This window comes from Lethenteron reissneri, chromosome 13 (genome assembly GCF_015708825.2).
Source record: "Lethenteron reissneri isolate LAM-NWPU_2019-01 chromosome 13, ASM1570882v1, whole genome shotgun sequence".
NCBI classification, from domain to species: Eukaryota; Metazoa; Chordata; class Hyperoartia; order Petromyzontiformes; family Petromyzontidae; genus Lethenteron; species Lethenteron reissneri.
In genome coordinates this window covers 3,414,174-3,437,976 of record NC_083791.1, presented here as the reverse complement: position 1 = coordinate 3,437,976, position 23,803 = coordinate 3,414,174, and the positions used below count along the sequence as shown (strand labels likewise).

Here is a 23,803-nt window from a genome sequence, read left to right as displayed (position 1 = left end):
TAATTGTGTTTTGACCGACTCTCTGTGTTGCATTGCATTACATTTCGAAATTTTGCTAAGTTTATTTGATTTAGTGTGTTTTCTCTCTCTCTCTCTGTCTATCCTCATTTTTTGTCTTTTCTATTGTTGTGCATGCTCCGTGCCACTCATTGACATGCTAATTTCTCACCCCCCCCCCCTCTTTCTCTATTTAAGGCCTTGACACAGAGGCGTGGTTTCTCTGTGTGCCTATGTGTGTTGTCTCTCTATATGTTTCTCTGTGTTATCTCTCTCTGCTTATATGCCTGTCTATATGTCTCCGGTTCTGTATTTTATCTCTCTCTCAAATTTAGCATTCTCTGGAAGAACCTAATCAACCAGGTAGGGTGTTGACTGTTATGTTAGCCGACTCTCTGTGTTGTATTGCATTATATTTCTAAGTATACTATGTTTGTTTTCTCTTCCATTTATACCTGATGATGATTGCTTCTGTTTCAATCGAAACGTCGTATGCTATTATAATTTTTATCTTTATACGTGACTTTACCGAAAAAAACAAATACAGCTGTAGCTATCCTAGTGTCTCGGTCCATCAACTCCCTTGAGACACTGGTGGAACCATCAACCGAATCAGAACACCAACAGGCTGCTGCACACATCTCCTTCATAGATGGAACATTTAAGACAAGCCCTGGTGCGATTGTGGCCAGTCAAACCAAATCTGTGAACGAAGGAAGAATAGAAAAAAACGACACCAAATCTCCCCTTACGCACTCTCTTGGCTAGCCAGACCTCGACATTTAACTCCTGAACATATTGCCAATATGCAAGAATAGAATAGTCGATTAACTACAATATGTGGGTGCCATGGTGGTGAGATGTTAACTACCTCGCCTGGTATACAGGAGGTCGTGAGTTCGATCCCGACCCTGGCGACTGCTGTATATATATTTGGAGTTTGCATGTTCTCCCTGTGGTCGTGTAGATTTTTTCTCCGGGTCCTCTGGGTTTTTATCCTCCACATTTAGAAATCATGCCTTTAGAGGATTTGTCTGCTACAAATTCCCACGTGATACGCCAATTCATTGAGCTTTCATTTGTGGCCAGGTCATTTCTGAACAAGAACTACATATTGATCACTGTGCCTTACCTGGTATAAAGAAATTAAGAATAAAATAAAAATACAATATGAGCCTTGTTAAAAATCGCTACGAGGTATGCAGTATAGGCGAGTGTGCATGATCATGCACACCATCAATACGCAGCTCTAAGTATATATTACTCACGTGCAAACAGTGTACCAGGCTAAGTAAGGCTGTATAAATTGATCTCAGCAACCGTTGCCGACTTTCCCAAGATTATCACATTCCTAATTGCGTATGCCTCAAAAGTACAAAAAATGGCTATTATTCCCCACAAACTTTTCTTTTGTGACCAGGACAGTGATATTTTGAATTTTCCCGATTTTCAATGAGAAAACGTGTGCATTTGTGTCATTACTTCACAAAATCGTGTAACATAGTGAATTATCTTTACTTAACCTGCATCACGCAGCAGATATATTGATCAATGAGACATTGTTTTAATTGATCAATACGAGCCAATGCCCACAGCCATCCAATTAATTGTCATGCATTTTCTTGATTTCAGGTCACAATTCTGTTGAAGAGGAGATTATTGTTTCGTCCCTTTCATGCGGTCTCATTTGTTTTGTTCAGTTTGAGACAGACGATTGGCTTGGTACAGTGACAAATAAGTTCAACATACATACTATACATACAATCTGCATAAATCGTGATAATCAATGGTTCTTGCACCCACAATTATATGCATGTATACTTAGTTTCGAATTAATCTTACTTAATGCATGACAAATACACATGTTCCATTATTAAGTGGTTAAACAAAAACAAAAGAAAGTGTTTTATTCGTGCGTAACCTTGAAATTGCAGAAAGTAGAGTCCTGCTATTTTACGTCTATAAATTAATCATGTTACAATTTGTTAATCGTTGTCTTGTGTGTTATTGATGTGGGTGTGCCACTCTGTAAGATGTGTTGAGCATGATTCACGATTACATAAAAACCGCAATTCCTGCCACGTAAGATTACGCACACACTCACTGCACCATAGCAACACAAAAAACAGACGTGAAATATGCCAATACTTTTGCATTCGTGATGTTAAGGTTGGTAAATTGTTGGATAATTGGCATTCCTGTGATTGAAATTAAAACTTGATACAGCTTTGAAAAATGTAGTCAATTTATGAAAAATAAGTTTTACCCCTTCTGGCAATAAAATAGGTGTTAAGATGTTCAAACATCAAATCGATGCCTTTTACAAGGAATAAAGTCTGCATTAACCACACGTACTATGTAGTGAACATGCAAACAAAACATGCTCTGATAATATTTGCATTGTCTTTGAAACGGATCGGCCTACACCAGGGACAGCAGCCTTATTTATGGCCTAGTCTCACCAGTGCCAGACCAATTTTCAAGTTTATTTATTAGGTATAGCCCTGTGAGCCATTCGGCTCTTGAATCGAGTGCAACCGCAACAAACAAACAAAAACAAAAACATGAACAAGAATACATCTTAAAGTGACTATGTGCAAACAGAAAATCCAAGAAAAGACAGCAAAATATTGCAGAAAAATCACCGTACACCAACAATGTGTGCAAAATCCCAGTGGGATGCAAGTCAAACAACAACAACCACAAGACAACTTAGATTAAGGCCATCAGTCTAACTCTGTACAACAACAAACAAACATGGCCAAACCAAAAAACTTTTCGAAAATCACCAAAATAAAGCAATAAAAGCAATGAAACAGTGGTCATAGGAACTGTGACCGAATTTTCACAATAAACGACGTAAACAACATGTACTACCAAACTCTGCAGCCATAGCTGGCTGCATGAGTCAAAAGGCGAACAGCACAAAACGAATGCACATATCAGAGCATTATAGCTCGGGTTGAGCAGCTTTATCATGGGACCTTTTTCCATACTTTGAATACTGGCAAAAAATGTCCCATGATGTAGTCAGCATTGGATTTTTTCTTCTTCCAGAGTTATGCTTGCTGTGCTATTGCTGTCACGTCATCATATCAAGTCACCATTCTAATGTCATGCAGAGCAGTTCAACCCTTCGTGTTCGAAGATGGCCCACAAAAGTTGATATCGTAGAGTTCGGTTGAAACATAGGCGGCTGCCTGTGTTTGAACACAGTATCTCAACGGTGATGTATACGATCACTAATCCAATTTGTTATGCTCGTCATTGGACAGAGGAGATGGCAATTAGTCAATTCAGGATGGATGCATTCCAAAGGGAACTTTTTGAACTTGGGACATTCTGATGGATTTTAAAGTTGACCAAGTTGAAACAAATTATGATCTCTTTTTTAAATGCTGTGACGGATGTAAATGTGTTTTTCTTGTTTTACTTTAGCTCAGATTCAGGTACTACATTTAAGAAAAGTTATAACGAATTAAAACAATAGAATATTTCTATGGGTTTTCTGGTTTCCTCTCACTTGTGTAGTGAGTCACTTCAGAGACACTAATAGTAGGAGGCATACACGTTTATTATACACCTTCCACAGTATAGGGGATAACTATGTACGGGTAAGGACAGTTTCAGTTTATTTATTTAGTAGGTATAGCCCTGTGAGCCATGCAGCTCTTGAATCGGGTGCAACCGTAACAAACAAAATCATGAATAAGAAACATCTTAAAGTGACTACGCGCAACAGAAAAATCCAGGAAAAAACAGCAGTCTTCCAAAAAAAGCATCGGATATCAACGCTGTGTGCAAAAATTCTAGTGGGATGCAAGTCAAACAATAACAACCATAAGACAATTTAGATTAAAGTGAAAAGTCTAACTCTGTACTCCAACAAACAAATATGGCTAAACTAAAACGTTTTCGAAATCACAAAAATAAAGCTATAAAACAATGTAACAGTGATCATAGGAACTGTGATTCAAATTTAACAATAAACGAGAAACATAACATGTACGACTAAACTTTGCAGCCATAGTTGGCAGCATGAGTCACTCCATAACAGCAGGAGTATCAGTAGGAGTATCAAAAAATTTCAATGCACCTTTAAAAATCAGCACACTATAATCAACAGCCGCCACACTGCCTGATCCAACACCGACGAGGAGGACGAAGACTTCGTGGACGACGGGTTCCATTCCCAAATTGGAGCAGCCTCAACCAAGCGTCGGGGCCTCCTTTTTAAATCCTTTATATTAAGTTCGCGTGCTTGCTTGCTTGCTTGCGTGCTTGCGTGCTTGCTTGCTTACGACCGTGCAAATCTTTCGGTCGTTTTTTAACCCACTTCCCGTGATCCAATCGAGCTGACATTTTCCACACAGACTCGTTGTGCCAGACAATTAATGTTCGTGAAAAAAGATTCCCAAAATTTTACACTTTTTAGGCAAAAAAAAATATTTTACATATATTCAAATAGAACTCATTCTTGGCTTTGGCTGAACGTCACAGTATAAGAGCCCAGAGCGTAACCCCTCCACAGGCCGTGGCGGAGTAGTGCAGATGGTAGCGCCCTCGCTTCCCATGCCAAAGGTCGCGGGATCGATCCCCGCGTCCTCCACAGGCGAATATATTTTTAAATCCTTTATATTAAGTTCGCTGCCACGCATATAAAGGATTTATAGTGAAAAACTTTGTTTTTACGGGTTATACTTATTATCCTCCCAAGTGTGGCCTGGCTCCGCCCTTAGCCACGCCCCCTTCTGGAACCTACCAGAAGGCTCTGGGCTCTATCCCACGTGTCCGTTCTGTCATCTTTACCCTACATCCGTGCCTGTCACGTGCCCTACTGGCAGACGGCCGCTGTATCCTCAAATGCCCTTCACTGCCAGTGGCACACTTCACCTGCCCTGCTGGTAGACCGGGCTATTACACCTATGATCCCGTTCTCTACCAGTAACCAGCGCTACGTGCCGTAGTGACCCATTCTATGTCACTATACTTGTATGAACACAAAACCAAAACCCCACTAAATAGAAATTTAAAAAATATGCATACTTAAATAACGAGAGAAAAAGCGCACATAACTAGAAAATTATCATCATAGACAAAATAAATTAAAATTATTGAGTTGTCAGAAAATCTGATATGGTTCATTATTTTCTCCATTAATATGTATGCCTTTATTTATTCAATACAGCATGTCACAGCAACATTAATTGTCTTCTGAAACATGTCAAGATTGTTCCTGTATTAGTACACAATGTTCCGTGTGATGATGAATGTAATTACTTAACTGTTCATTTTTTCCTTTTCTCAAGGGATCATTTGCCCTGGTGAATGGCAATCGCCAAGCAAGCTCTCATCTTAATCTTCCCGCGAACGCTGAGAGATATAAAAGTAGGTTTCATATCCACGTCTTAATTAAACAAAATGCATTTTTACGAACATAAACTGGAACAGCAATCTCTAATACATCTGTGCTGTCACCTGTCTGTATCCGATAGAACTTGCACGATCGGATTTTTGTTATGCACCCCATTTATAGAATATATCGGTATTCATCGTACAAGTAATTATTACAATATTTATCAAGATTCCTGACAGCACGCCCAACCATTTGAAATGCTGCACGGCAAGCAACAGACAGCACTATCAAAGTTGTAAGGGAAAGGGGTCACTGTCACACTTTGCCTAAATTGGGCACGGTTCTCAGAACGTGGGAAAACAGACGATGGGCGTGAATTCCCGTGTGGAGCAGTGCAAGGGAAGAAGTGGAAGGAGAATCGTTGCGACCCGAAGTGTGATGGTCCAACGCAGTGCAAATGAGATGCAAGTCATTCCAGTGAATGTCATATGGCTTGCAGACTCACCATGTACTTGTTGCTTGGACAGTTTCCCTGAATATGGAATATGGTATTAAATATATATAGAGAGAGTACATGGTGTTCATGGAGTGCATTTTATATAACTTTATATTTATGAAAACCAATCAGTGCTGAGTGCTATGCGAGCCATAATAGTTAGTGTGGCTGGTGAACCAGCCGCACTAACTATTATGGTGGAGTGTGGTCAAACAACTCCCATGATTGAAACCACATGTGGGATTAGAGCACAACTCACAATCAGAAGAGGACATATCCAGATTGGGGATCAACTCCTGGCTCCAGGGTCAATAAAGTGAGCAATCACTTTGTTGAGAGTCAAAAGTAGTTATGTTATTAAGACAAAGGACTGAACTAAACTATTTAAACTAAACTAATTTTATTTTACCATGTAAGGCCCAGTAAGCTATATAGTTCTTTTTCAGAAGCGATCTGGCCACAAATGAAAACCCAACGAAGTGGCTTATCATTTTTGAAATGTATAGCTGCCAAATAGTCCAAATGCACGTTGCTAAATGTGGAGGGAAAAACCGGAGGACCCATAGAAAAATCCATGGGGAATACATACAAACTCCATAAAATAGAGGCGTTAAGAGTCGGAATCGAATACCAGTCGAGGTAGTAAACATTCATGCCTTGGGAATGGATGAGGACACTCATCCATGCCATGGGAATGTGTCATTTCCAGCACTGGCTTAGACCAGCAGTAGACATGAGCCACCACCCCATGCTTATTTGACCTGAATATTAAGCACAGTTTTTTTTCAGAGCAATAATATTGGGCATTTTATGTGCATCTGTAAAAATGTGCAGTTTGGGGGCAATCTCAACGAGGGAACGGCGCTGTGTGCCCACTCCGAAAAGCATCATCGTGGCTTAGACGGCAGCGAAGTTTCACAGGTTACGACGACTGCCCGCCCTCCACCCCCACACTGCTCACAAGCCCTGTGTAAGATGGGTGTGGAAGGAAAGGGATTTCATCACAACGCTTCACAAACACCACCGTCTAAAATTTGACACGGAATAAGACAAAGATCCCCTGGAAAAGCTTAATAGGGGTTTACCTATAAAGGCTGCCTGCGCGCACAAACACAAAGGCAAAGATCCCCCGTGTAGCCTTAACAGACTTGTTGGGGCAAGTGCTGTTAGCGAGCACTTATGAAGGCCGGCACGGCACACGATGGGTTGGGTGGTCAGTGCCACGCCCGTCCGCCATTGTCTCGATGTTTACACACCGCACCAGGTACTCATTTGATGCCGAGTCAACCTAGGGGAGGCCCAGGACTGGTTGAGATAATCGTCACTGGTGTTGGCCGTGAGCCGGAGTCGAACCCATGTGGACAGCATAAAAACACATCCACCGCAATCAATACCTAATTGTGCACCAATCCAATGTTTGGGCAAGGAGACAGCTTGTCTTTGATTTGGCTTGCCACCAAACTCTGGGCCATTGTATGTTATTTAAATAGATTTCAAATGTGTCTGTACATATATGTTGATGTAATGGGAAAGTGCATTTGTAAGTATGTACTGTTGAACTTCTTTCGCATCGTACCTAGCCAAACGTGCTAATCGGATGCATTATTTACACTGCTAAGAAAACTGATATGTATAAGCAGCCTTTATACAATAATCATTTAATCCTATCTGGTATAGCTCCAGACATAATATATTCTCGAAGAGTCTATAAAATGCTTTTTTATTGTCTTATCATGATGTTCTTATTTGGCTAGTAACTTCAGAGTGAACGATGTGTTTAGCAACCTCCATGGATTCTAAATAATGGATTGTAAGCCGATGACTAAATCACCAGGAAAACGTGTTTCATCTCTTAAGACCTCTAAAGCTAAGCGGGGTTGAACCTGAATAAAGCCTGGATGGGCGACCACCATGCACAACACAGGTACTATAGGCCACGGGCCCACATGGTGGGCAGCAGAGGACAGTGTGGCAAAATCCATGATTACAGCATCCAATGCTACCCGTCTTCATCAACCTGCACCGACAAAGTGTGGTCAAATAATACCGATGACCTGCATGGCGTGCGAATGCCCTCATCCAGCAGTGGATTGACACCGAGCACCCCACGTGTATTCCCAGGGAGAGGGAGGCGTTTATTTATTTTCCATCTCCTGAATCAGTCCTGCAGGTTCAATCGCACCCAGCAACGACCAAACCGCACAAGCATTCCTGCACGTTCACCTTTCAAAAACGACATGCACACGCCCAATCACCTGCAGCACCGTGCAGCCGTGTGTCCTCTTAGGTCACGCCAGAGCTTGTCCGTTCAAGCACACGCTGGCTTTCTCCCCCCCTCCTTCTTTGTCCATCTTTTAACTGTTACTCGCTGTCTACCGTAGGTACCTGTCGTAGACGTAGCTCTGCGGGAGTGGTGATGCGGCGCCTAGGAAGCTGCGCTTACAAAGCTGGCGACCCGGGTTCGATTCACGCTCACGGCCAACACCAGGGACGATTATCCTCTGAACCGGTCCTGGTCTTTCCCTAGGTCGACTCAGTCTCGAATGAGTACCTGGAGCGGTGTGCAAACATCGCCACTATGGAGATAAAGGCGGCCGGGCGTAGTTCTGGCCACCCACCCACTCGTGTGCCGTGCTGGCCTTCATAAGATACTCGCTAATAGCACTTGCCACAACAATCCGTTAAGGCTATATTGGGGACCTTTGTCTGTACTATAAGCCCAGCGACTAGAGCTCGATTCCGAGCCACGGCTAACATCAGTGGCGAGTGATATCAAAACCGGTCTTATCCCCCCTCACCAACCAGCCCAGACTAGAGTGGTAAAGTATGGTCAAACAATATGCATGCCCGATTCGGCACGTGGATGCAGTCCTCTGCAGAACTGGTTATGGGTCTCCTCTAGGCCAACTTAGCCTTAAATTAGTCCCTGGTGTGGTGTGTAAACAGTAGCAGTGGGGAGGAAAAAGTGGTCAAACGTCATGCGGATCGCAACCATTCCCTCATTTGCTGTGTCAGCCTTCATAGGCGCTCGCTATCAGCACTCAAAAACTCAGTTGAAGGCTATAAGGGAGATCATTGTCTTTTTGTTTGCAGGCAATATGAACGGTGTCCATCTACTCGCTGTCAATTCACATGAACTGCATCGTGATTTTAATTTAAAAAAATTCACATTTTGGCCCAGGGCAGGTGTCACTGGTGAATTTCACACACGCCGACTACTTGAGTGTGTGAATGTGTGTATGTGTCAGTAGTGACGGCCTGGCGTGGTGCTGGCCACCCACCCCCTCGTGTGCCGTTCCAGCCTTCATATGTACTCGCAAACAAACTTGCCTCAACAGTCTGTTCAGGCTATACGGGAGATCTTTGTCTTTGTAGTGGTTAGCACGCTGTGCTAAATTACCGGTTGACTTGAGTTCGATCCTACTCATGGCATAACATCAGAGACAAATATCTGACCGGTCCCGAGCCTTCTCTAGGTTGATTCAGCCTCAAATGAGTACCTGGTGAGGTATTTCAACAGCTGTTGGGGCTGCTGCCCCCCGATTCCTCTCCCCTTTCCTCCCCTTCTTCTCTCCCCGCTGCTGCCGCTTCCCTTCTATGAACCATAACTCTTGGCTGGCCCTTGGCCACCTCGGGTAATTCACAACCCCTCTCCGCGTGCATTCCCTAAAATATTAGTAGGAGACTCCCTTGGCACACCACAGCCACTCAAACGCGACGTCTCCACTCTCACAACCGTGCGCACCAATCACACGCGCGGGATGGGGGTCAGGGGTCAAATGGCAATGACGTCACTCGTACACGCGTAGCCGATTTGGGGGTTGTATTGGAGATGATTTAAAGGGCTGTGGGGCGGGTATTCGGGAGTGGTTTTAGAACAAGTGTTGCTGCGTACTGGGGAATTAAAGAAAAGGCTTTAATCGTCCTCCGGCCCCTCTGTGCAGTGATGAGTAACTGGCCACAGGATTCATGCACTACGCTCGGGCACAATCTAAACAATAGCCGTATGAATAATCCCACGTGTGCCCGTGCGAGTCAACCGTTGCTCCTGGTGGGCACACGCTAAACAGTTAGCGCAGCGCAAGCGTAACGATAACCGAATCGAGGGTAAGATCCGCGAGTTAACCCGTCGTTCACACCTATGCCCACACACGCAGCGCGGAGGTCACGGGTCACAGGACAAAACGCGCACTCGCGGAGTCCTTCGGGCGCAGCGTTTCTTCCACCGGGACGCTGCCAGCCAGCCCGCACACTTTACGGCGAGCGCACGCACACCACCATGCACTCCCCTCACACTCGTAGAAACCACACGGGACTGTTATCGACCACTAACGATTTATTCCCGGCGGGTCTGATGCTAAATACCCCGGAGCCCGAAGCCGAAATCAGTGTGGATGTTTAATCGGTTCACGATAGTTTAAACCCAATATTTCCCTCCTCCTTAGACTTAAGCCCTCTAGGAATTATCTCGCCGCTCTCTGCCTCTCTCTCACATACTCACACTTTGGCTCGGATCTGCTGGAAGTTGCGGAGAGATGAGGCTGCTCGCTGCTCTCGTTGGGAGCGGGCCTGGCCGCGCTGGGACTCGTCACATGGACGATCCAGTGGTCAGCAAGCTGACTGCTCCTGACTTGTGCTGGACACGAACTGCTCATCTCTACCTTCTCTTGCCTTTTATTGTTACCTACTTCAAAGAAAATTCGCCGCTGATCCGCTGGCCTTCCCGGCCAATCAGATCGCTCGGATTCCCCGCCACGGACCGTTGCTCTCACCTGACGTCTGCATTTTACCTTCTACATTAAAGGGACAACCCCGGGGCTGCGGCATTGGTGCACAAACCCATTTGTCCTACCAATCAGAGGGCCGGCTCTGTTTTCCCACCGTTTGTGGCTCCGCCCCCCTACCTGCCTGCTGGCCCGTGTGTGTCGTGTGTGTTTTCTACCCACGGTGGCTGGGCAGCCCCGTCGTGACCATGTAATTACCACCCAAGTCACGGCGCCGCGGTGCGAGTTAGCCTCGGGAGAGATCGCTCAATTCCCTGGCCGTAGGAAACCATGAGAAGGGATTGTGGGTGAAAACCTGTCGGCCAGGTGACCTCCCCTCCGGGCCCTATGTGGGGGTGTGTGTGTTCATGTGGGGGGTGGTGCGATCGTAGGTGGGGCGCCCGCTGAGCGGCTTCGCCGCTGCGGCATCACACATCGCCACAGTGGGTGACAAAGATGGCCATGCATAGAATAAGCCGCACAATCTTCCCGTGTGTTATGCTGCCACAGCTGTCTATCATATCTCAGTAAATATCTTTCTGTTTGCTAAAAAAAACATTGAAATTAGATATAGTATACACTCTGAAATATTATCTCAGCTGATCCCAAACATTGCACTTTTTTTAAAATAAAATTTAATTCCAGTGCATTTGTACCCATTAGAGTTCTCTATGAAATAAAAGGATAGTGCGTTTGCCACAGTGAAGACTACAAGTACAATTTTCACTCCAGAAAATTAGCAAGTAGTCCAATGCCTTGTTGAAGACCGCAACATTGTGGTCTCCAAATCCTGCATGAGGTCTACCAAAACATACGAATGTGCTTCTTGTTCCTTCAGTGTATGGCCCCATGCAGAGTATTCAAAGGATTGATAGTCTCAATGATAAACGTTCTAATACTGGAACAGTACACTGGGAATTAGAGCACTTGACTTAGCTTTATAAATCAAGATTGGGACAATTTTGTGCATGACAAATCCATCATGGATAGCTACCGCCTTAGTGCTGCGTGGAAGCGAATAATAAAAAAATACATTATTTAAATGCATGCCTATAAAGGGCAGCATACTTCAATAGGGACTACCGTTGGTACGGCTAAATTTATACACACAATAGACAGGAAGGACACGATCAGAGGGCTCGCATAATGCACATGCATCATGTGCGTGGACTCAGTAACCCCCCCCCCCCCCCACCCACTTTGTGCAAGAGCGCAGGAGCGTGATCTCCACATCTAGGCCTCTATATAAGGAACGAAACAGTTAGACTTCTCCACAAATCTGGCTGTCGCCTGATGAAGCTAGTTGTAATTACTGGCGAAACGTGGTACTTAAATGTTGTTGCTTGGCTCTCCAACACACCGGCGTGCTGTACTAGTGACGAATTGGCACGTTCTGTTTACGTGACAACCATTACTAGTTGGCTGTGTCGGGTGGTGGCGGGTTTTAACAACACATTTATATATTTACGTGATCTAACCCAAAAACCTCTATTACGGATGATATTGGTCACGAAAGCCTATGTGTTAAACCAAATAATACCTTTAGCTATTTTACATTTGGGTTTGATGTTTTATAATAGGATCGAATAAAACCTGTATTTACAAAGTTTAAAGTTTATACATTATAATTGAAATGTGTGTGCCTTGCAGTTGCAAGATGGTTCCCTCAGACAGCATGTACTTACACGGATTACAGCCTCATTTAGCCATTACAAATCAAGTGCAAACTCATATTTCCACAATCATTTACTGCGGTCAAACATATTTTCAGAGGGTGCTGGGCATAGCGCATCAACATTGGCAGTGTTGAGCCAATTGAGGACATTCCATATGCTTGCTGCAGGCTCATTCTATCCAGAGAAAGGTGACGAGAAACTTCCCACAAAGTGGTACAGATTTTATTGACCCTACATAGATGACCCCAATAAAGCGTATTGATTGGCAGCTTTCTGAGTTGAGAAATGCCGTGTGGTTTGGATTGTTGATAATAATTGAACACTCTTCATTATGAAATTCGCGACAATTATCAAACGAGACCATGAACCTGTAATATTTGCCTCTTTATTTTCCAGGAAATATTCTGGCTCAGTTGTTTGAAGCGGAAGACTCGGAAACTAATCTGCCGCTGCAAAACAAGGTATGAAGCCAAAGGCAACTCGACTTTGATATTCGTTGATGGTGACAGATTGTTGACGGTTGCAGATTGGCACAGCAAGAAGACGCTGGGTTCAATATCTGACCTGGGCACCTTTCTGTGCGAAGTTTGTACGGTCTTCCCCTGTTGTACATGGATTTCCTCCAGGTTCTGCCGGTTTCCTCCCATCATAATTAAAGCAAAATGTAAATCTCGGTTCAAATTTGCAATAAATTTAAACATTACACGCAATTTACTCACATTGCAATCATTGCTCCCGAATGGCAGACTAACTCCTATCGCCGAGCCAGTTGCTGAGTCATCTCGTGTCAGCTGCTGCAGGAACAGCTGTGCTCTGAGACAATTCTTTACGTGATCGAGTGCAAGTTTATTCATTCTTGAATATGATTTGCAATACACGTACGAATCTGCTAGGTGTTGTGTTTGTTACTGCAGTACACAAAAAAACTATTTAACGGCCCATTGTTTATCTCCTGCTGGGTGAAGGCCACTATTTGCCCTATCTGTCAGCAGGGGTTGTCTGTCATACTTCGGCACTGATTGTTATACTGTTTATGAATTTTTTTGTTTTAAATCAAATGCACTACATTAACACCATATATATGATGTGTTACATCTTTCATATTAAGTTTTAGTGCGTTTTTGGTGAATGGCGATGCCCAAACCGGCTCAGACGTCACTTGCCACTCTGTTAGCCTTGGCTGAGAATTGCACTTTGGTCATTGAGTTCAGTGGTCACTGATGTCACAGCACAGATTACGAGACACTGTGCTGGCTCTGCCCGTTAATAAATCATTGGCAGGGTGGTAAGCACGCGTGTTATCACGGTAATTGTAAACTTCCAGAAAAGACAATGGCAAAGTTCGAAGAGCAGTAACTCAGTGTAAAAGTGTTGTTCTTAAAAGTGTAGGGGTTATTACGGGAGAAACGGCGGACAACAAACACAGGGCTGTCGGCACTCACATACACGGGGGGTCACACCGACGTCCGCATCAGTTATTGCCCACGCCCCCAGCCCTCGAAGGCGATCCCTATAAAAGGTGGAACCCAAAGAGCTCGGGGGGGGTTCGACACGAAGCTGACCAGTGAAGATCCAAGACTCGGAGATTAGGCCCTGGGACTCCCCGGTCTCGCCGTCCTTATAAGGGCCGAGCCGGGTAAGCCAGTGGCGCGGCCCAAGAGCTTCCAGACCGCTGCCCTTATCAGGGCAAGGCTGGTTAGCTGGTGCCGAGATCTGTGCTTGCCAGGGCCAGATCAGTCAGCCTCCCGTAGCCCAGTAGAGGAGGACTGGGGGACAGGACAGAGGGCTTAGTACTAGGGTGGGTTTCCCATAGTACGGGTGAAGGGGCCGATACCCCTTCAACTATTGTATCTGTCCCGGAGTTAATAAACAGTGTGTCTCAACTTCGACATCGTCTCCACCTCTACTTACTACATCTGGTGTTGGAAGTGGTCCAAGCATGGATACGAGACGGAAGACTCGTGCCCAAGACCCAGGAGAGGATGACGACGAGGGAGGGGCAGTGCAAGACATCGCCGCCGACGTACCTGCACAACAGCTGCCGGCTCCGACATCGGCGGGGTCGTCGGAGAGGGCCGGGACGTCGACTGACGAGTTGGCGTTGGCTCACTCGCGGCTGGCGGAGCTCTTGTATGCAGCGGCCGCTATGCTGGAACAAATAACTCGCCTGGGGCCGGGAGGAGCGACGCGGCGGGAAGATGGACAACGCCCGCCAGAAACTCCCGCCTTTACAACAGCGGGGCGACTCGAAATTCCCGCCACGAAGACAGTAGGGGCGGAGGGAGGAGTCCCAGCTCGTCACGCGGGGGACGGTGCCCAGCCAGCAGCCGCCACGTCATCAGCGGAGGCGGGTCGCGGTGGCGGCCTATCAGGGGTTGCAACGTCACCACCAGCGGACGCCAGCACCGACCAAGCCCCGACTAACACGTCACTGACGGCGCGACACCCATTAGAGTCCGCCATTACTCATACAGTACGGGGACGCGCTACGGATGCTGCAAGAGGATCGGAGACGGAGCCGACATTCCAGCAACGCCTGCCGGCCCTGCAGGTATTTGTTGCAAGCGACGGCGATTGGGGGGGGTTCCAGCGCCGGTTCTTGGCCCACCAAGAGATGGCAGGCTGGTCGGACAACGAGGCGCTGTGTGCTCTCCCGGCGTTACTGGACGGCGACGCCCTGGGCACCCTCACTGCTGCACCCAAGTCGGCTCGCTCCACCATTCAGTCGGCGCTGCAGCTGCTGGCCACCGTTTATGGGCCGCCCTCCGATTGTCGCCAGCTCTTCTATGAACGGCAGAAGGGTGACAAGGAATCGCCACTCGCTTATCGCACGGCCCTGCTGTCATTGGCGAAGGACGCTTTCCCGCGTATGGATGAAGAGGGGATCGATGCGATGGTGGCCGAGAAAATTTTGCTGCTGGCTGACGATTTGGACTTCACCATCTTAGCGCAGGACGATGCGGATATGTCATCACTGCGGGCTGCAAGGCACATTCACGCCAATCTCATCTCCCAGCGGAGGAAGGCGAACAAAGCAGCTGCACGACACACCGTGGCGGCGACCTCTTCCGGAATGGAGGGAGCCTTCGCTGCGGATCGTTCTGCAGGATGGCGATCTGCCGAGCGACCGGCTCGGGACGTTCCAAGCCACCGAGACCAGCCCAAGTCCTCTGGAACGCTCGTCGTCTGCTATAATTGTGGCCTCCGGGGCCACGTGGCGTCCGGATGCCGGGCTCCTCGACAGCGCGGTGCGAGACCTAGAGCTGCGGACGGCCCTCCTCACAAGCCTTCGCAACATCCTCGGGCAAGTCATGGCACCCCACATGTTCGGCCTGCACACACACCCACTTTCCTATCACAAGGTCCGACACACGATTCTCGGGGTTTGGGTGCTGGTGCGTCGGGTCGCGGCATGTCGGGGAGGGCGCTCCAACCGGGCCAATGGTCCGAGTTGGCTCACCGAGTTGTGGCTGCATCGGCGGGGTCGTCCGTTGTCGCGGGGCATATTGACGGGGTGGAGGTACGGCTATTGGTCGATACGGGAGCTTCGGCAACTATCATTTCGGATTTGATTTATAATATCCTGCCCGTTCAGAGTCGCCCGTTGCTCCCTGTCGATATACCGTTTTACGCTGCGAATGGGGGCTCGTTGGGTATTATCGGTCAAATTCGAGCGCAAATTTCGATAGGGGACATTAAACTATCTGGCCCGGTGTTCGTCTCCTCCTCGCTGGCTATTCCGTGCCTGTTGGGGACAGACTTTTTGGCCAAATTGCCCATCAAAATTCTGATTGACCAGCAATGCATCGAGCTTCCATCGGGCCGACGTATGACGTTCCTACCTGCCACCCCTGCCTTGCGTGTTGCCTGTGCTACGGTACAGGCGCTTGTTGCTCGGACGGTGCGGGTACCCCCGGGGGCACAGATGTTGGTACCCCTGCGCTTGCGTCGACCATTCGATAAAGGGGTCTCTGACCGGGGCGTTATTTTGGGACCATCTAGAGCCGGGGTGAGTGGGCCAGATCTGGTGACGGCCCAGACTATTGTTAAAGGGGATGGGGACCCGTTTATCGCGGTCCTCAATGTCGGGACACGGACGGCAGTGGTTTCGCAAGGTACCGTGTTCGCACATGCGGTTCCGGTACCTGCGGAAACGCCGATCATTGGCCAGGTGGCCACCGATTCTCAAACGCGATTAGCCTCAGACGCTGATGAGGGTTGGCTGGATGCGTTGTGTGCTGAGTCACCTGACCTGTCCGACACACAACGTGCTAGATTACGCGCCTTATTGCGAGAATTTTCCGACGTCTTCAGTAAACACAAATACGATATCGGATGTACCAAATTGCTACGCCACCATATTGACACCGGTGACAACGCTCCTATCCGCCAAAATCCTTTTCGGTTAAGTCCCGCCGAAAAGGATCATGTCAAATCGGCTGTAGATGACATGTTGAAATCGGACATCATTTCTCCCTCGACCAGCCCTTGGGGTGCACCCATAGTGTTGGTTAAAAAGCACGACGGGTCCCTAAGGTTCTGCGTTGATTTCCGGCGATTAAATAAGATCTCGGTGGCCGATGCTTATCCGCTTCCTCGAATGGACGAATCGCTGGATGCCCTCGCGGGATCGCGATTCTTTTCCACTTTGGATTTGCTCTCAGGATTTTGGCAACTTCCCTTGGACGACGAATCTAGACCCAAAACAGCTTTCCGAACGCCGCACGGCCTCTTCCAATTCAATCGCTTACCCATGGGATTACACTCTGCTCCCGCGACGTTCCAGCGCCTGATGGAATTGGTCCTCGCTGGCTTGCAATGGGAGGTGTGTTTGATTTACCTGGATGACGTTATCGTATTCAGTAAGACGTTGGAGGAACACCTTGATAGGCTTCGGGCCGTCTTTCTCAAGATGCGCGCTGCTAATTTGAAATTCAAGCCACAAAAGTGCCACTTGCTGCGCGAATCTGTTAAATATTTGGGTCACATCGTCGGCCGGTCAGGTATCTCAACCGATCCCGCCAAAACGCGTTGTGTCAGCTCCTGGCCTATTCCCACCTCGGTGGGGGAGGTTAGAAGCTTCATCGGCTTTGCTTCATATTACCGCCGGTTTGTTGCGGACTTTGCTTCCATCGCTAAGCCACTACATGCCTTGACGTCAAAAGGGGTCAAATTTCATTGGGGGCCGGTGGAGAACGCCGCTTTTGTCTCTCTTCGGGATGCCCTGGTGGGGGCCCCGCCGTTAAGCTACCCCGATTTTTCCATGCCGTTCGTGCTCGACACAGACGCAAGCAATACCGGGATTGGAGGCGTGCTGTCACAAATTGTGGGTGGCGTGGAGCGCGTTGTGGCTTATGGTAGTAGAGTACTGTCCCCGGCCGAGCAGCGGTACTGCGTCACCCGCCGCGAACTGTTGGCTATCGTGTTCTTTATCCAACAGTACCGGCCATATCTGTACGGCCGGCATTTCACCGTCCGTACAGATCATGCAGCGTTGCAGTATGCCCTACGAATTAACCAGCCATCGGGGCAGTTGTCCCGATGGCTCGAGATCATGCAGGATTTTGATTTTGAGACAACTTACCGGAAGGGGATTCGCCACACCAATGCCGATGCCCTATCACGCCTGCCGATCGCCCCGGATTGCACTTGTTTCTTGGGTTCGGGCCGTTGCAAATCGGCAAGTGACGGCCAGGATCGGGTTCTTGCGGCCGCAGTTGATACTCCTTCGGACGCTGGTCCTATTTCGGAGGGTGGGAGTGATTCCCTACTTGGCTTGTCGAGTGCTGAGTGGGGTCGCCTCCAAATGGAGGATGCGACCCTCCTGGCGCTACGACGTCGCGCGGAAGGATCAGGTCAAGGGAAGTCGGGCGTTGACTCATGGGGGTGGTGCCAGGGCTTACTCATGCATTGGGACGGGACGATCCGCCGTCACAGGCTGGTGGTGCCTTCCACGTTGAGGGGTAGGGCTGTATGGGCTGCTCATGAACGGCTCCTGCACCTGGGTACCCTCAAAACACTTGCCATGCTCCAGCTTAACTACTTTTGGCCGGGCATGGCAAGAGACGTGGACGATCTGCTGCGGTCCTGTACCCAGTGTGCACAACGGAAGCCGCCGGCGAAGGGAGCCAGTCCACCGCTCCAGTCCATTTCGGTCACCCGGGTTAACGAGCTGGTCGCCCTTGATATTTTGGGACCGTTTCCTTCCACGCCGAGGGGTAATAAGTACCTGCTGGTTGGCGTGGAATATTTCACGCGATGGCCTATGGCTTGGCCCCTCGCCAACCAGTCCGCAGCGGCCGTTGCGGAGGCTTTTGTTCAGGGCTACGTCCTCGACAAGGGCGCTCCGGAACGGTTGTTGACCGATCAGGGAAAGAATTTCACTAGTACCCTTTTACACGAGGTATGTGGCCTTCTGGGTACAAAGAAAGTTCGTACCTTGCCTTACCATCCACAAACGGATGGGATGGTGGAACGCTTGCATAGGACTCTTACGTCCATGCTATCCCACCAGGTATCTGAGTCCCAAAACGATTGGGATCTACGGATCGGGGGAGTCCTGGCGGCATACAGGATGGCTCCTCACGCGGCGACCGGGTTCTCGCCATTTTTTTTTATGTATGGTCGCGAGGTTGACCCGCCTGTCGCGACTCAGCTGACGATTGCCGCGCCTCATGCTAAGTCGAAAATCGCCGACCATGTTAAATTTAACATCCTTCGCTTGGCGGAGGCACGGCAGGCGGCCATGCAAAACTCTGACTCTCGCCAGAAACAAAACGAGAGATTGCGGTCGCGCCGGACTCACACGCACGAATGGCACCCGGGCGACCGAGCATGGTTTCACTGCCCCCAGGTGCCATTGGCCACCTCGGCTAAGTTGTTGCGACCATGGAGGGGCCCCGTTGAAATTGTGCAGGTTGTGCGGCCTCAATGTGTGCGCATTAAGTGGGGGAAGCGTCGGTGGTTTGTGCACCCTTCAAGGTTAAAGCCATTTTTTGCTCCGCACGCTTCCTCCCACGTAAATGGCCGAACATGTGGGGAGTCCTCTGACTCCGGGGGGGCGGGATCGATGCCAGCCTCTGATCCACTAATGACTGTCCCGTCTTCAGGAGCCCCAGGACTGAAGCCCTCTTGGCTGCCAGCCTCCCCCGTGGGGGGCGGCGCTGGCACGTCCGGGAAACCGGACGACCAGGCACCTGCTGATGCGACACCTGCCACCGACTCTACCAAGCCGGCCCCTTGTGACGGGCCCGCTGCACGGACTCGCGCCAAAACGCGCCAGTTGTTATGATTAGCTTTCCGCGCGTGTTCCGTTGCTGCGGAACCCGCTCATTGTATATATGTTTTTTTAATGATTGCATGTGCTGTTATACCGTTCTGTATATGTGTTGCGGTTCCGGGTGGGGGTTTTTTTTTTTTTTTTTTATATAGGGAACCATCGGTTGATGTTACGCTTGTTCTTGTTATTGTTACTGTTACGAGGCACACGTGTATTGACGGTGTTAATCTTTATTCGTGGGGGTTGAGGGATTGTTGCAGCCGGGACGGCTGCGAGCTGTACAGGGGGGGGGTGATGTAGGGGTTATTACGGGAGAAACGGCGGACAACAAACACAGGGCTGTCGGCACTCACATACACAGGGGGTCACACCGACGTCCGCATCAGTTATTGCCCACGCCCCCAGCCCTCGGAGGCGATCCCTATAAAAGGTGGAACCCAAAGAGCTCGGGGGGGGTTCGACACGAAGCTGACCAGTGAAGATCCAAGACTCGGAGATTAGGCCCTGGGACTCCCCGGTCTCGCCGTCCTTATAAGGGCCGAGCCGGGTAAGCCAGTGGCGCGGCCCAAGAGCTTCCAGACCGCTGCCCTTATCAGGGCAAGGCTGGTTAGCTGGTGCCGAGATCTGTGCTTGCCAGGGCCAGATCAGTCAGCCTCCCGTAGCCCAGTAGAGGAGGACTGGGGGACAGGACAGAGGGCTTAGTACTAGGGTGGGTTTCCCATAGTACGGGTGAAGGGGCCGATACCCCTTCAACTATTGTATCTGTCCCGGAGTTAATAAACAGTGTGTCTCAACTTCGACATCGTCTCCACCTCTACTTACTACAAAAGGAAGCATTGTATTGGATACAATAAAACGTTGGTTGTGTGGCTTTGGAGCACTGAGTGGGTGGGACACAGTAGCTTTCTCGAGGCCCACCTGTTACGTGTTATATATTTTTCCTGTGACCTTAAATACAAACAATACTTTCATCTGTCTGGGCGTAAATGATCATCGTTCATTCGAATCCAGATATGTTCAGTTGAGCTAAATGGTCAAAAAAGCCCCCCCCCTACACACTCCCTGTTTTTAAGGGCTAGAAACCAATCGGACGAGGGTCTTCAAGTGAAGCAACTGAATACCGAAGGACTCTCAAGACCTAAATGTCACTTCCTAGTGGGTCCAAATCATGGAACAGTGAAACAGAGCCCTCTCGTGTAGTGCTGTGCATTGAAGTTATCAATTGTACTGAGTTGATAGCAAAGTGACCAACGTACAAACATCACACCAGATTATCTTTTCCGCTGACATTGCCCCTGGCTCAGGTCTGAGATACAAAACATATAAATACACGATATCAGATGATTGTCATGCAGCAAACCACTTATATATATAAGCATGGATAAGTGTTATTAAGAAAGGCCGATTATTTTGCGTTGTTATGCGATGCCTGTTGAGGTGACTCCGGAAGTGGATATCCCGTGCAATTTTCTGAATGCTCTGCTGATGGAAGGAATTCCGGGATATTTATTCAGCCCAAAACATTATTACACTAATGTAAATAACATGCCCCGGTACATGGTATTCAAATAATGGCAATACAGTGTATATTTGTACGTAAAATATGGCTCAGGAATTCTTATCCTTTCTTGAAAAATAAAATACCCATTATTTTTGTTGGTATTTTGCGACAGGTGATCAACTTTTTTGAATTGTATTTTACCTGTCACATGCTCTATGGGGAGCAGTAGTGTAGCGATTGATCCCCTGTGCTATAAACCGAGTTTAATTCCCACTCACGCCAATACCAGTAACTATTATAATTATCTGAACCGTTCCTGGACCTCCCCTAGGTCGACTCAGCCTCAAATGAGTAACTGGTGCGATTTGTAAACATCGCCACTTGGGAGACAAAGGCGACCGGGTGTGGTGCTGCCACCCACCCCGTCGTGTGCCATGCAAACCCTCATAGGTGCTCGTTAACAGCACTTCCTCCTACAGTCTGTTAAGGCTATATGTGGGCATCTTTGCATTTGTACTGGTTATCTGTCATAACTCTTCCAAGATGACTGATCATCTGTCATATACGAATAGGCCAAACATTTCTTCTAGAATGGCTCTCTAGGGCTCCTTCTTGTTGGAGGCCCTTCCGCCAGCAGTGGTGTGAGCAAGAAATTGCAGGGCTTGCACCTTTGCCACCTTTTTCTACTTTTAAAAGATCATCAATCATGCCGGTAGCATATTTAAAATTAAATAGATATGACCCATTTTGTTGTTGTTGGCAAGCAGGAGAACCCCATGAAGGCCTTAATGGCCCCTTGCTTACGTTTAGTTACCATGAATGATGATGAAGGCAGCTGGCAAAGCATAATTCAGAGTTGCTTATTGGGCATCGTTCCCTCCAGGGCTTTGTTCGTGCACGGTCATGTCAATTTTATTTTGAGCCGATTGACTCTCAGCACAATATCCCAATCGTGTTGTATTGTGCAATTACCACCTCAAGTAATGTTTCTGCAAGGTTAAACAGTACATTTAATTCGGCATCTAGTCTCATATTGCTCTAGAGGGGAATTTCCGTAGTCTTTGTGAAGCCGCCGAACCCCTACCATCCCCACCCACGACAACCACTCTTTTATTTCTATACTTGCGCATGCCAATATGTCCCGGAGCTAAATGCCAATGTAGAGGTCTGCTAGCCACGAGAGGTCTTCAAGAGAGCGTTCGTGTAGTTTTGCTCTTCCTCCTCCATTAAAGGAGGATGGACTACAGTAGTTCACCATACGGTCCATAGTTTGGCTTGCATGGCCTCAGTAGCGCTGTGGCTTGTCTTTAATGTTCCATCTGTGAAGGAGCTGCGTGCGCCTTGGCCTGTTGATGTTTTGATGCAGTTGATAGTTCCACCAGCATCTCTAATGAGGCATTTATTCTGGACGTCTACTTTGTTCCACTTGGCTTGCCAACGTTCTTCCGGATCTGGGTGAGATTCTAGGATTGTGACAGCACGAACCCAGAAGGGGTATCGGGGCTTGAGTCGGCAGCGAAGTACATTGTTGAGGTCTTGGTTGATGGGTAGGTAATCGTTGGCAAGAAAACGAATATTTGATTTGCCTGAACAGGTAGCCAGGGAATTGATGTCGGTTTTAGTGTTATGGTTATGATGCGCATTGCGCCATTTAATTGTGCATCTAGAAATGTTGTGTATGAGCTCCTGGACAGGCTGGAGCACAGTACTCTGGCACCAAGTTAATCAGTGAGATTGCGGCAGTTTGCAGCACATCAGCTGAAGCGTCCCAGGTCCTTCCTGCAAGTTTCTGCGGCAGGTTCATTCTTGATTTGGTATTTTCACAGATCTCTTTTTTGCAGGCTTCTGTCCATAATAACCCACGACCACTGTTTCGGGTGGACACTCCCCACTCCTTTGAAAACCACCACCACTATCCCAAACATTTCAAGTCTCAAAGATTACCTTTGAGACTCACAGTGTCGAGGGTCTCGCGACCATAAAATGGATTCTCACGTTGTTGTTGTTGTTAATATGTTTTTAATAATACTCTCAGTCCTGTTAATTTCAATGCACTGGCAGATATTTCCGATGGCGCACGTCTTATGTAAGAGTTAGCTCCTTTTTAGCTCCAAAAGTGTTGGCTTTAATCACAGCCTTTATATGAGAAAGAAGCTAGAAACTAATCACAACTATTCAAGGTTATTTTTATTTCATTTACTAAGTAATGTATAATAGCTTGCTGATACGCAAATGCATTTCGTCTCAAAAAGCAGACACGCCCTTGTCTGCTGCATGACAATTAAATATATCAGTCTATGGGCACCAACCCCCCACCACTGCCCACTCATCCCATCTTTGATTCAAATCAACTCGGCTTTAGCCCAGAGTTGTCAAATCTCATGGGGAAAGGAAAACAAATCAAGCCCAAACTAGTGTCAGGAGGAAGGTGCAGGGCCTAAAGAGGAAAGGGCGGGGATTCAAGAGGAAGGGGCGGAGATAACAAATGAAGGGGCAGGGGTACAAGAAGAAAGGGGCACGGCTGAAAGAGGAGGTAGCCAGGGAAACAACCGCAATATGCACATTGTTAAGGAGTTCTTCAAACATGATCTTCCCTTTTTTAAAAAATATACTTTTATACGCTCAACCCAAGCTATAAATGCTCTGATACTTGGATTGTCTTTGTACTGTTCACCTATTGGTATTTTCTAGTCTGACACTGGTGAGACAAGGCCATAAAGAAGGCTGTCTCTGGT

The 23,803-nt window shown here is 47.8% G+C and overlaps 1 protein-coding gene across 2 annotated transcripts in view; it reads left to right on the top strand.

Annotated features, from left to right (window-relative positions):
• Positions 1–23,803, top strand: part of LOC133342008 (cadherin-4-like) — a 58,157-nt gene that overhangs the window by 5,207 nt on the left and 29,147 nt on the right. For both annotated transcript variants that reach the window (XM_061550870.1, XM_061550869.1), the window contains exon 2: positions 12,685–12,749. In XM_061550870.1, the coding sequence (XP_061406854.1) occupies positions 12,685–12,749 (65 nt within the window). The remainder of the gene's footprint in view (positions 1–12,684; positions 12,750–23,803) is intronic.